Source organism: Lates calcarifer, linkage group LG7_1 (genome assembly GCF_001640805.2).
Source record: "Lates calcarifer isolate ASB-BC8 linkage group LG7_1, TLL_Latcal_v3, whole genome shotgun sequence".
Classification (NCBI taxonomy): domain Eukaryota; kingdom Metazoa; phylum Chordata; class Actinopteri; family Centropomidae; genus Lates; species Lates calcarifer.
In genome coordinates this window covers 21,547,478-21,559,544 of record NC_066839.1, presented here as the reverse complement: position 1 = coordinate 21,559,544, position 12,067 = coordinate 21,547,478, and the positions used below count along the sequence as shown (strand labels likewise).

The 12,067-nt window shown below is 41.8% G+C and overlaps 2 protein-coding genes across 2 annotated transcripts; both read left to right on the top strand.

Moving 5' to 3' along the window:
- Window positions 1–918: 918 nt before the first annotated feature.
- ndufaf4 (NADH:ubiquinone oxidoreductase complex assembly factor 4) lies at window positions 919–3,713 on the top strand. Its single transcript, XM_018699677.2, has 3 exons — window positions 919–1,110; window positions 1,253–1,350; window positions 2,201–3,713. The coding sequence occupies exons 1-3, from the start codon at window positions 975–977 to the stop codon at window positions 2,522–2,524; spliced, it is 558 nt and encodes a 185-aa protein (XP_018555193.1). The 5' UTR covers window positions 919–974; the 3' UTR covers window positions 2,525–3,713.
- A 704-nt stretch (window positions 3,714–4,417) lies between these two features.
- Window positions 4,418–11,834, top strand: gpr63 (G protein-coupled receptor 63). Its single transcript, XM_018699676.2, has 2 exons — window positions 4,418–4,907; window positions 8,172–11,834. Exon 2 carries the CDS (start codon window positions 8,237–8,239, stop codon window positions 9,518–9,520), a length of 1,284 nt encoding a protein of 427 aa, XP_018555192.1. The 5' UTR covers window positions 4,418–4,907; window positions 8,172–8,236; the 3' UTR covers window positions 9,521–11,834.
- The last annotated feature ends 233 nt before the right edge of the window (window positions 11,835–12,067 follow it).

Here is a 12,067-nt window from a genome sequence, read left to right as displayed (position 1 = left end):
ATCTCCATCACCATCAAAATACCAACTGAGGAAATAGCTCTCAGAGGAACAGTGTTCCATCCCTTCAGCAGAGATCAGAGACATGATTCAATGTCAAGGTGCACTGGAGCTGTGCTGGCAGCTTGTGGTGGAACAGAACTTTCCTGTGACCATGTTATACTATTTTGAAGCATTTCTTCTCTATTTCCCATTACCTACTCAAAGTAAATGTAAAGTGAATCAAAGTAAAATTCCAGATGATTTAAGTAGATTATCATTGCAGGACAGAAAAATCAAATGAGAGTTTGATTTTTGATCACTGGCAAGAATTTAATACGCAAACATGCTGTTTTATTTGCCTATTTATCCCTGGTGTATTTACAGTGGAAGAAAATAACTATGTAGATTTACCCAAAAACTATTTTAAGGTGTTTTTACTTTACTTGAGTGTCTTCATTTTCTGCTGCTTTTTACTTCTACACCACATTTCAGAGGGAAGATGTGCTCTTTACTGCTCTACATTTTTCTGACGTTCAAATTAAGATTTTACATTAAAAGTATTAGAAGCTTCTAAAAACTATAATGCATTAAACCCTTTGTTTGCAGCTCCACCAAAGAGACATTTCCATCTTAAATTTAGTGGGACAAAGAGGGGTATGACATGCAACAAAGGTCTCTGTCTGGAGTTTACCCAGCACTGTTGCAGTTATATGGTAGGTTACAGTATGTGCCATAAAACACTGGACCATTTTTTTTCTGTTCCTTGTCTGTTTTAGAATTGTATTATCCTCTAGGTGCTAGTAGTAGCAGCCCACAGGAGAGGGTTTTCTCTGTGTGTATTAAATAGCACGCGGTGTTTTAAACGACATCCAGTCTAACCGCGTGGTGTCGCTGCTGAGTTCTGTGTTCGCCTTTTGTGTTAGATGAACCTTCTCGCTCGCCGTCGACAGTTTGAATAAGCTTTATTGTCAGTGGTCCTCGGTTTCAGGTCTAACATGGGGGCACGCGTTGTGCGTATGTTCCGAAATTTCAACCTAGAAAACCGGGTATTCCGTGAAATCTCCAAGGAGAAGCCGCGGGCAGCTCCGCGACACGCGGTTAGTGTCCCGCCCTCCGCCGACGCCTCTAAAGGTGAGTGTGTGAAAACCTTCGCTAACTTGTGTAACTGTCTCCTCAGGGGTCATGCCGGGTTCATTCTTGAGACGCATTTAAATTTGTTTTCCAATGAAACCCGAGTTTGACTTTTGACGAGCGTATGTTGTGTGTGTTTCAGCTGTGGATTCGGTCAACCAGAAGAACCACCCTCTGCTGAACCACCTCAGGTCCGTGTATGTGGAGTCGACAGATCCAGCAGCAGCAGCGGCAGCAGAGGTCAGACCGGGACACTGACTGTGTCCGTTTGAAGTCATGGCTTTGATAGTGATGATATGACTAGTATTGGGCTACAAAGACTGTGTGAACATTTCCAGTCATCTCCAGTGTCTTGACTCATTCCTTTCCAAAGCTACAACATGAGCAGTGTGGTACGGGAGATTCTCTATACCTCATGTTGAGAAGCTACATTCCCAGTTCACTTATATGCTAAACTCTAGATGGTCACTTCAAAACACAGTGACCAGTATTGTACAGTGTTACTGAAAGCAATAACCAGGAACCATTTGGACACTTGAGAGCAGATCCACACAAAAAGCAAAGATGTCAAACACATTTGAACTGACAATAGGTAGTAACCGTTACCAGCCACACTTGGAGTCATGTTTCAGTCCACCTGACCCAACCTTTTTTTTGTAGCTATATTTTGGTCTGCACCTTCTCCTCAGAAAAAATATCTGGAAATTTAGCTGCTAAATGCACCACTAAACTCACTATGTCTGTGGAACTGGGTGGGTAAGTGTCTGCCTGCTTCTGCTGAAAAGCAAAGTGGTGAGAGTGAAGCTGTGGGCCACATCAAACTGATGACCTGAAAGAGGCTAAAACCCTTCTTAGAGCTGAGGGCAACTGTAGAGTTGGGTGATAATTCTCTCAGTACAGGCGACAGCTTTCACCATAATACATGGTCAGGTCAGGTGTTGCTAAAAGAAGAAAGAATGTGAGTCACTGAGATCCACAAACATCCACAGCAAATAGTATGGATGCCCAGCTGTTAATTGTTGAGATAAAAACAAAACTAAGTCACAGTGAAATCTCTTCTTTCTACACTCGTTTCCTCATCCTCCCACAGACATCACAGGAACTGGCACAGAGCAAGGAAGCAGAGCGCCGGCCGCTCAAGTTCAGTTTACCAGGGGACCCATACGGCCTGGTGGAGCTCACCGACGTTCCTAAAGGCAAACTGACCATCACTGAAGCTCTGAAGGCCCTCAGCAGCCACCAGCGTCAGCCTCAGACGTGGACGCCTGAAAAGATCGCCCAGGAATATTCGCTTGACTTAAAAGACACAAAGGCTCTTCTGGAGTTCTTCATTCCCTTCCAGGTTCAGATCATACCGCCCAAGACTGAAAATGGCCAAGCAAATAAAGGCTTCTTAGGACTGGATTGTTGGTGAATAAGAAACAAAATATAACCAGATTTGTACCTCGGTATATTGGTATTGGGAGAGTGACGTGATTGGAAGCTGGGGGTTTGGACCAGGTCTAAGGTTTCTTGATATGTAGATGGGAACATGGGAGATTTCCAAGGTTTATTTATTTATAACTGTGAAATAAAGTAGAAAAATGAAAATAATAAAATGAAGAAATGACTATGTTAAAATATAGCTTTGTTTCTTTATAAAGCCTGGAGACTCCTGTATGATGATTAAAACAGAACACAAAGTGATTTGTGTGGATGGACACACTGTTGATGGCCAAGAAATAGTTCCAACACATAACATCTCTTTCCCTCATTTCAGCTAACTACACTCATTGATTCAAAGTAACTGAGTCCATGTATGTCCATTTTATGCTACTCAGTATTTCTAGTCCTCTGTATTTAACTTTGCACATTAAGAGTTTGAGTGTATATGGAAGTCTGATCATCCATCCATCCATTAAGTCAAATCAGATGTTAATATGATTAATCCCCCTCAATTGTTAAACTGTTCCTTTACTGTGTAGAAGACTGTTACATGCTGCAGTAAACACAGACTGATTTCTAAGTAATGAGTACATATTACAGTGGTTAGCAAATAATGGGCCAAATTCATACCCCCAGCCCCCTGATCAAAGTTTTCACTCTCATAGATTACACCAAAACCTTTACATGATGAGTCTGATTAGTCTAAAGGTCGTCTGGGAAAAAACAAGACAATTGAGATGTTAATCAATGAACATTGAATCTTATATAGCCCATAGCTCATACAGTAGACCTCCAACTTTACAAAACAAGAATACAGGAACCTGTGATCACACAGCTTATGATCTTTTAGGTTTGAATTTAAATATTGTTTTCTTTATTTTTCTTTATATTGGGAAACTGTTTTCAAACAGCTGACAGATAGAAAAGAAGCCCAGTTAATGTTTTAATGCCATTAATGTGGAAGTTGGGAAATGCATTTATTAATATGGTTTAGGAAGCAGCCGGTGAATTTTGACAGTGTTGGCATAGCTGGAGTTTTTAAAGTAAACTTAAAAAGGAAGCAGTGTCTCTAAACAACATGAAGTAAAGGTATAAATGATAAGCATGACCTTGTGACACTTGAACCAGTACGCTGCATATACGCACACCTTTTGAAAATAAAATGATTTTACTTATTATTTCATGTTTTGTTGAGTCAATCAAGAGTCCCATAGATGAACATCTACGCTCTGAATCCAGCGTCAACAGTGATTTGTTGAAAATCATATTTAAATTATTGTCATATCTCAGCCACACAGCAAAAATATTGCCATTTTTACCACCTACAACAGAGACACGTGCCCAAAAAAGTACTTCCTCCAACCAAGCCACGCCTATTTTGCCCACTCCGTCAATTGGTCGACGCTGAAACGGGGCGGACCCTGGGTGTCAGTTATCACTCAATGCAAACCTGCGTCAAACTAGCAAGAGAGAACACGGATGTCACCGGAAACTGCACTGTTTCGCTTTCAGAATAAAGTAATGTTTTATATAAGTAAACCGAAGCGTGATGCAGCCTTCAGCCTTTATTAAAGCAAGTAGCCTGCGCATGCTGTTTGTTACAATCTTAGTGCACTGGCGCGTAATGGTGCTCTTATGCTATTCACAATTATAGATGTTTGAGTGTATTTACTGAGCAGCCCAGTTTCATCCAAATTAAGCAATTTGTTGATTCATCTTGAGTTTACCCTGAACAGAAGGGACACGGCTGGCCAATTTTTTATATTCTACAATGCCCGTTTAGGCAGCAGTCTCGTGTGCGTTTTTCGAACAACCACAAAAACATTTTAGTACAATTATTTTGAAAGTCCAGATAGGAAGTGGTATTTGTTAGTATCCGCAGGTAGCCGACAGTGAGAGCAGTTTGCAACAGTGTAGTGATTATTCGGGCCACTTGCAGTACATAGGTCGATACATCTGGTGTTGGAGGATGTGCCGCTCACATCTAACATCTGAATGAAGCAGAGGGAAAAGAAAAGCGGAAAACATGAGCTAAATATTCATTCACCCCATAAAAACGAGGACAGTCAGAGCCGTCTTTCCCGGGCTCCTTTGGAGACAAAGCGAGACTGACCAAATGCGGATTTCACTCTTTCTACGGCTTCATTTGTGTAGGTGGCATCACCGACTGTCGCACTGTTGGTAAAAGACAGTCACAGGCCCACATTTTGAAAAAAAAAAAACATTACTGGCCTTCTTCTGTGGTGGGAGCGACTTCTTCATGTGTTGACCACACCGGGGAGGAGAAGACTGTTGTCGAGATGTTCCGCTTGGAGGACTGAGCCTCAGCACACCGCCCGCTCCTGAGCCTCAAACATGGGAGAATGAGACAGGTAACATCACTGGAAACCGTCTGAACACAAACAGGAGCGACCGACAACACCAGTCAAATGTTAGCTCTGCATAAATCAATGCTAAATCCTAACATGAAACCACGATAACGGGCTCTTGGTTGTAAAACACCCGCTGCCCTCGTCGTCCGCGGAGATGTAAACTCTCCATGAACACCGTTTGTCGTCTCAACCATTTTGGTGGTGAGACAACGGAGCAGTCGAGGCTGAACAGTTTAGTGAATCGTTCCAGTTAGATATAACAGTGAGCTGCCAGGGTTGACTCCAGCTGTTCTTAGTTGGGGGTTGATGAAGTGAGGGCCTTGTCTGAATGAGGTGTAATTCTATTTGCCATTGATTTTTTCCAAACATCTGGGTCAATTTCCACAACTTACCCCACAGATTTATTAGTCAGCCGTTGAAATGCTCGGATGTTATTTACCTTCTGAATAGAATGAAGTCTGAAACTCTCTTTCGACACCATCATCATGTGTCTAACATATGGCCCCCAGCTTATTAAACCATACAGAGTATGATCAGGAAAACTGCACTGATTTCTATGTGTAACAACACGTACCAAACATAATAGAAAAACTGAGCAGTATCTAGGCCAGCCAGGCAACACAAAGTAAGACATCCTACACAGAGAAAGAAATGCGTTACACATACAAAGTCATGCTGTTAGCAGCTGGATATCTAACTATGGAATAATCACCACTGAATATTAAATGTTGATATTAAAATACCACTGGAGTTGTGCATGTTTTACTTTGAAAATCATGAGTCTTAATTTGTATGGCCCCAATCCCCGGATTAAACTCAACCCATGCCTGTAAATGTGCTACAGCAGGTTTAATCAGCACTGTATTAAATGTTACAAATGCATTTTTCCCCCCCCACAGATACTATGTTATAGAATATGATGCAATTATTCACCTTCATCAAATCTTACAGTGTTTAATATGTAGAAATTAGAGAGACAGGTATTTATTTTTCTCACAGACACATCAACAGTGTTTATCAGTGCCACCTCAAATAAACAAATGACACTCAGACAGGTTGTATTTGCCATAAACTAGTCATTCTGTCAGTATACACCATCAGTGACATGCTGGGCAGGAACTTATTGTCCCCTAAATATTCTTCCTAGCAATTCAAGGTTACCAGATGTGGCTGAAATGCTCTCAACCCATTCTCACTGCAATTCTCAGGTGCATAATTGCGTTGCCATATAGACTATTTGAGCAATTCCCAGTCTTTCAGAGCGCCAAGTCCCTGATCATCTGTTTTTTATTGCAGGTTTACTTGATTGCTTGGAGGCTTAAGTGGCTATTTTAACTTTTTAGGTCATGTCACCCTTAAAGGAGAGGAAAGAGATGCAGCATTACTTCCCCTTCCATGGCAGAGTGCTGCACAATATGTTCATAGCCCATGTCCTTAGAAAATGAGCTGCGTATGTGTGAAGTAAATGGAGCAGGAAGTAGGCCAAAATTAAAACAGCTTCTTATTTGCTCTCATTCAGCAGGTCTTCATTGTGATGAAGCAGTGGCTAAATGCAGCAGATAAAACATTTTTCATGACCATATGAATAAGCTTGGTTGCTGCCAGCCTGTTTATCTCCTTACTACAGCTTTTCTCTCTCCACTGTCTTGGTGACATGTGATAACACTATCTGTAGAATAGCTGCATATCCAGGTATCAGAGCAACAGCCAGCCTGTGTTGTATTTGCTTGTTTTTTTTAATGAATTAATGAAACCATTTAATTTATGTGGAATTTCATTTTTTAAGGCCTTGCAAAGAGACTCTTTTCTACAGCACATTTATTATTTGGCATTTACTGTCCATTGTAAATGATACCAGGTAGTCTGAAATAAACAGTGTCCCATGTTTATACAGCTGATAAGGGGTTTTATTGCAGTATTTGACTTGTCCCCAGTTGAACACTAGCTGTTGGTTACTGGCAGCAAGGGAAAAAAACACTTAAACATTTCAGGATTAATTTTTTGGTTTAATATTCGACTTTGGTTTATATTCTCTTGAAACATTTTAGGAAAGCAGCACTTATTCTCTTTCTTTTTGAGTGAAAATGAAAAGATAAATAGCAGTGTCATATCTGTGTGTCCTGTAGAAAAGAGCAGTAGTACCAGTGTGCAGCTCCTTCTAAATTACAGATAGTGGGTTTTTACCTTTCTGTTTGTTTATGGATTAAAGAAATGAGTGATGAAGTGTTTATGAATCAGCTTTATAGAAGTGGGTAGCTGTATCTGTGTATCTGTGAACTGTCAGGCAAATTGTCTCCTCCTGTTTGTAGTTTTTGGTTTGCGGACATCCACATCTGTTCATAGTACAGTTGGGGGTAGGTGTAAATGAGTACACAAATACATGCTAGAAAACATAATGCTGACCTCCTGAACAAATGAAAAAGTGCCGCAAAAAAGTGTGTGTTTGTGTGTAAGACCGCTCAAAGAGAACAGGACCGTGTATAAGAAATAAACAGTACACGTATGCACAAAACGAGCGTCCAGTTTACTCGTCTGGCAGATGTACATGTCGGCATGCTTACATTGCGGACAGTCTGCACACACTCAGAGTTTGGGCTGCATGCAGATGTCTGCCCAGGGTCCACACAGACTCTTGCACAGGGGGGCCCCGCGGAAACAGAAACCAGGAATAGGCCTTTAATGCATTACAAACAAGACTGGTATTGATATTTTCATCTCTCTCTCAGAAAGAAAGTGAAGTAAATGCTGAACTATTCCTTTAGCCCAACTGACTGAATTTGTGTAGCGATTCAAGTTTATTTTGAGTTTTAGATGATCAGGGTTTTCTTAGGGATTGCGGTGTAGAGATGTCTGTTGTTGTGCAGGTTCCACACTTCATTTGATCTCCAATCATAACACTGTTCTTTGAAGTTATTATGTTTTTGAATACTAAATTTTCACTGTAAATTGAACAAATTATTATTAGCTTCTGTTTAAGGTAGGGCGTGTAAATCTATTGGAAACTGCTGTAATGCAAGTTAAAACACTGAAACAACCTTTAGCATCTCATTCTGGCAGACTGCAGGTTTGAGAGAGATCATGGTGCTGTGAATTATTTGGGGAGATGAAGGCACATAACCTTCAGTGGAATACAGCTGACTGTCATTACAACTCCTAAGGGGAATTTTGATGGAAATAATGCTGGTTTAATCTGTTTTCTCAGAGCCCTTTTACATACCTTTCTTTATTTTCTCTGCATTCACTGCATTTTTGTGTATGTCGTAGGGTTTTGACGCCATGAAGAAGCCACCACGTTGCATTCAACTGGTAATACCTGTGTGCACGGCATCATGTCGAGAGTGAGCTCACCAGCAACAATGCCTGCTCACCCTGGGGAAGAACCGTTCACTCCACTACTGTTCCCCTTCAAGAGACAAGGGACACTAACGCTAGTCTCTGCTGCCTCCTTTACGGGGCTGCTGAAGCTTTCTGAGAGCCCCGCGATGGAGGACATCTCCATGGCGAACATTTCCCTGGGCTCCTATTCGCCTCCGGAGCCCGTCACACCAACTGCAGAGGCCTCGCAGAGTCTGCAGGGTGTCGGCCTACCTCTGCAGGTCTTCTTCTGCTTCGTCATGGCTGCCATCCTGCTGGTGGCCCTGTTGGGGAACGTGGTGGTGTGCCTGATGGTGTACCAGAGATCTGCCATGCGCTCAGCCATCAACATCCTTCTGGCAAGCCTGGCATTCGCAGACATGATGCTGGCCATCCTGAACATGCCCTTTGCTCTGGTTACTGTGGTGACCACCAACTGGATTTTCGGAGACCTTTTCTGTCGAGTGTCAGCCATGCTCTTTTGGTTCTTTGTGATGGAAGGCGTGGCTGTACTCCTCATAATAAGCATAGATCGTTTTCTTATTATTGTCCAGAAGCAAGATAAGCTGAGCCCACAGAGAGCTAAAGTGCTTATAGTGGTCACATGGGGGCTGTCTTTCATTTTCTCTTTCCCCCTGGCCGTTGGGTCCCCTCCTCTACCTGTCCCTCCAAGAGCCCCTCAGTGTGTATTTGGCTACAGCATTGAGCCTGGCTACCATGCCTACGTATTGATCCTAATGCTAGTCTTCTTCTTCATGCCTTTCATGGTCATGCTGTATACATTCATGGGGATCCTGAACACCATCCGCCACAACGCCATCCGCATCCATAGCCACCCAGACAGCATCTGTCTAAGCCAGGCCAGCAAACTGGGTCTGCTGAGCCTCCAGAGGCCCTTCCAAATGAACATAGACATGAGCTTCAAGACCCGTGCCTTCACCACCATCCTCATCCTCTTCTCTGTGTTTACAGTGTGCTGGGCACCTTTCACTGCCTACAGTCTGGTAACTACCTTTAGTGATGGGTTCTACCATAAAGACAGCTTTTTTCAAATCAGCACATGGGTCCTGTGGTTGTGCTACCTCAAGTCAGCCCTCAACCCTCTCATTTACTACTGGCGGATCAAGAAGTTCCGCGATGCCTGCCTTGACCTGATGCCCAAGTACTTCAAGTTTCTTCCTCAGCTGCCAGGAAACACGAAGAGACGCATACAGCCGAGCGCAGTTTATGTGTGTGGAGAGCATCGTTCTGTGGTTTAAAGGAAAAATCCATCCTTCAAACACTTAAACACTGGTTTAAAAAAAAAAAAACACACACTTCTTCACTTAATGTACTTTGCAGTTGTGGGCCTGTTTCGCTGTTTGGTGGTATACTTCTCTTAGCAGGTGTTCAGACTGAAAGTAGCACTGCATTAGAAAAGGCAAGGGGAGGTGTTGATGTGGGTGTGTTGCTACAGGGACCAGGAGAAGATGAAATACAATCCAAAAAAAGTAATGTTTTGGTATTGGAAGAGAAACTCAGGTATTATAACAGAACTAGTGTCCAGCCCTATTTCAAAGTTGTAGAATCCTGGCTTGTAGATGGGGAGCTTCAAACCACTGTTGTGGCATCTGATAAGTCTTAAATTTCATGGATGTTTGACTCAAACTGAACTTTCTGATACTATATTTGGAGAGAATACAAATTTTTCTACAAAAGCCTTTTTTGAATTTAACTAAAGAAGCCAAAATATCAGCAAATGTTAAATCTAAATGAGGAACTGTCTGTCTGCGATAAAATATTCTAAACTCAAGGCTTAGTTGCATTTTCTGGGGGCTTTTGGTGTATCTCATGGCCATCTTCAGTGAATGGACTACTCAGGTGCAGTAATTTGACCTAAGGATGGAACTTCACATGATAACCACTCAATATCATGTGATAGATGGTTGTAATAGTTGTGTATGGCGGGGGTGACCCTGTCTCCACTCAGGCTTTGGAGTACGGTCGACAGCACTGCCAGATGACGTGGTATTGTGGCAGAAGTTGAGTCAGGGTCAACCTTTTTTTCTGGACCCTCATTTTTTTCTGGAACCTTCAGCAGAGAAACCCCCACAGTGTTGAATGCAGTGCTAAGCTTAGTCTGACTTTACATTTTGCACTGAGGTTCAGAAACTGTCAGGGCGCACATGAAATATCCAACAGGTAAACGGCAACTGGACTCACTGCATGGAAGATAATTTTTTGCATCCAATCAAATCACCAAACCTACAATTTTTATTTCTCTCATTGTGGTCTAGTGAGGTTTAGTACATGTTGGCTGTACTGAAAGTAGTTGCAGAATCAAGCTACATTTTCCATAATATTCAGAAGGTGCCCTGGACTGGATCCAACAGATTGTCGTTGCAAATATTGAACTTGTCTACTAGACCACACTGAAAGTCCAGTTGCCTTCAAAGTCTGTGAAGATTCTCAGTCAGGTCATTGTATATGAAGAGGTAGCAACTCAAAAGCAACTGTGCTGGCTGTTTAGTTTTGGTCTGAAATAGCAGACCAAACAACAAGTACATTTGTCTTTGATTTAGTACTTGTAGATACAACTGTGCAGGGAAAATGCAGTGCAGAAGAGGCAGAGACACTTATTTCCACCAACAGCATCAGGAATCTTCAACTAATCTTTAGTAACAGGGCTGGGTATTTGAGTCTTGGTACCAATAGCAGAATTTTTCAGTTGTAAGTTCTCAAATGTTAAATAGCAGCCATACAAGATGTTTGCTGCAATGAAGTCTAGAATTACCAAAATTATTACTGACATGAGGAACTATCTGGTCATGGAGTGAGTCAAGATAATTATATTATAGATTATTGAGTACTTGACTGTTTTTAATACTTGATTCAACCAGCATATTTGTTTTGGTACAGAGGGTATTTAAAGTGGACACCCAGCCCTGCTCAGTAGACCAGAATGCAGTGCAGCAACTCCACATTTAATGCCAAGAATACAATCATGGATAAACGTGCTCTCTTGCTCTTATGCTCTCAGCTATGGTTCTTATTCCACCTACTCAACCCACAGTACACACTTGTTCTCTGAGGGTGACACAGTGCCATTCTTGGTCATAAAAGAAACCTTTAAGTGAAGTTGTCAGCTGAAGGAAATCATAGAAATCCATTTAAACACTTTATACCTGCTAGAATGCACTGAATGGCATTGGCACATGCCTTGTGAGAGTATCCAGGGGTGAATTTTTTCCTTTAATATTGTGCTAAGAAGCCAGGCGCTGTTGGGTTTGACCTGACCCATATGTCTTTTCATGCCACTGGAGTCAGGTTGTGGGGAAAGGACAGTTTGTTTTAGCTGCGTAGAAGTTGTTTTATAGGGCATGTAAATTAATGGCTTAAATGGAATTTGAATGTGGTCAGACAGCGGTCATGACACATTTGAACGTGTGTGTGTTTCAATTTAAATGTTTTGGATGTGCCTATTGATTAGTCCATTTGCCAGTCAGAATGCTGCTATATCTGGTGAAAATGTGCAATTTCAGTGTACTGTACTGTTGAATGTAATAAAGAAATAGACATTTCTTACCTTGGTAACCTGTCTTCAGTGGGGTTTTTGTTTGGATTTGTTGTGGATCCATCAGTCCCTTCTATCTTCTGTCATTCAGTGCAAGCTCTCACTGAGGTTCTTTCATCTGCCTCTGAAAAAAACCTTTCCTGTTGGTTCCATCTTAATGTTTCAGGGCTTTACTATTACATGTTCATTGTTTTCACGACAGATATTTTTTATACAGTTCTGATAGAAGGATTCTCACCCCTTGTTTCTAAAG

Coding starts and splice junctions, on each gene's coding strand:
- ndufaf4 (XM_018699677.2), top strand. CDS start 975: ATGGGGGCACGCGTTGTGCGTATGTTCCGAAATTTCAACCTAGAAAAC. Junction 1,111..1,252: donor CTCCGCCGACGCCTCTAAAG/GTGAGTGTGTGA, acceptor TGTGTGTTTCAG/CTGTGGATTCGGTCAACCAG. Junction 1,351..2,200: donor CAGCAGCAGCGGCAGCAGAG/GTCAGACCGGGA, acceptor ATCCTCCCACAG/ACATCACAGGAACTGGCACA.
- gpr63 (XM_018699676.2), top strand. CDS start 8,237: ATGTCGAGAGTGAGCTCACCAGCAACAATGCCTGCTCACCCTGGGGAA.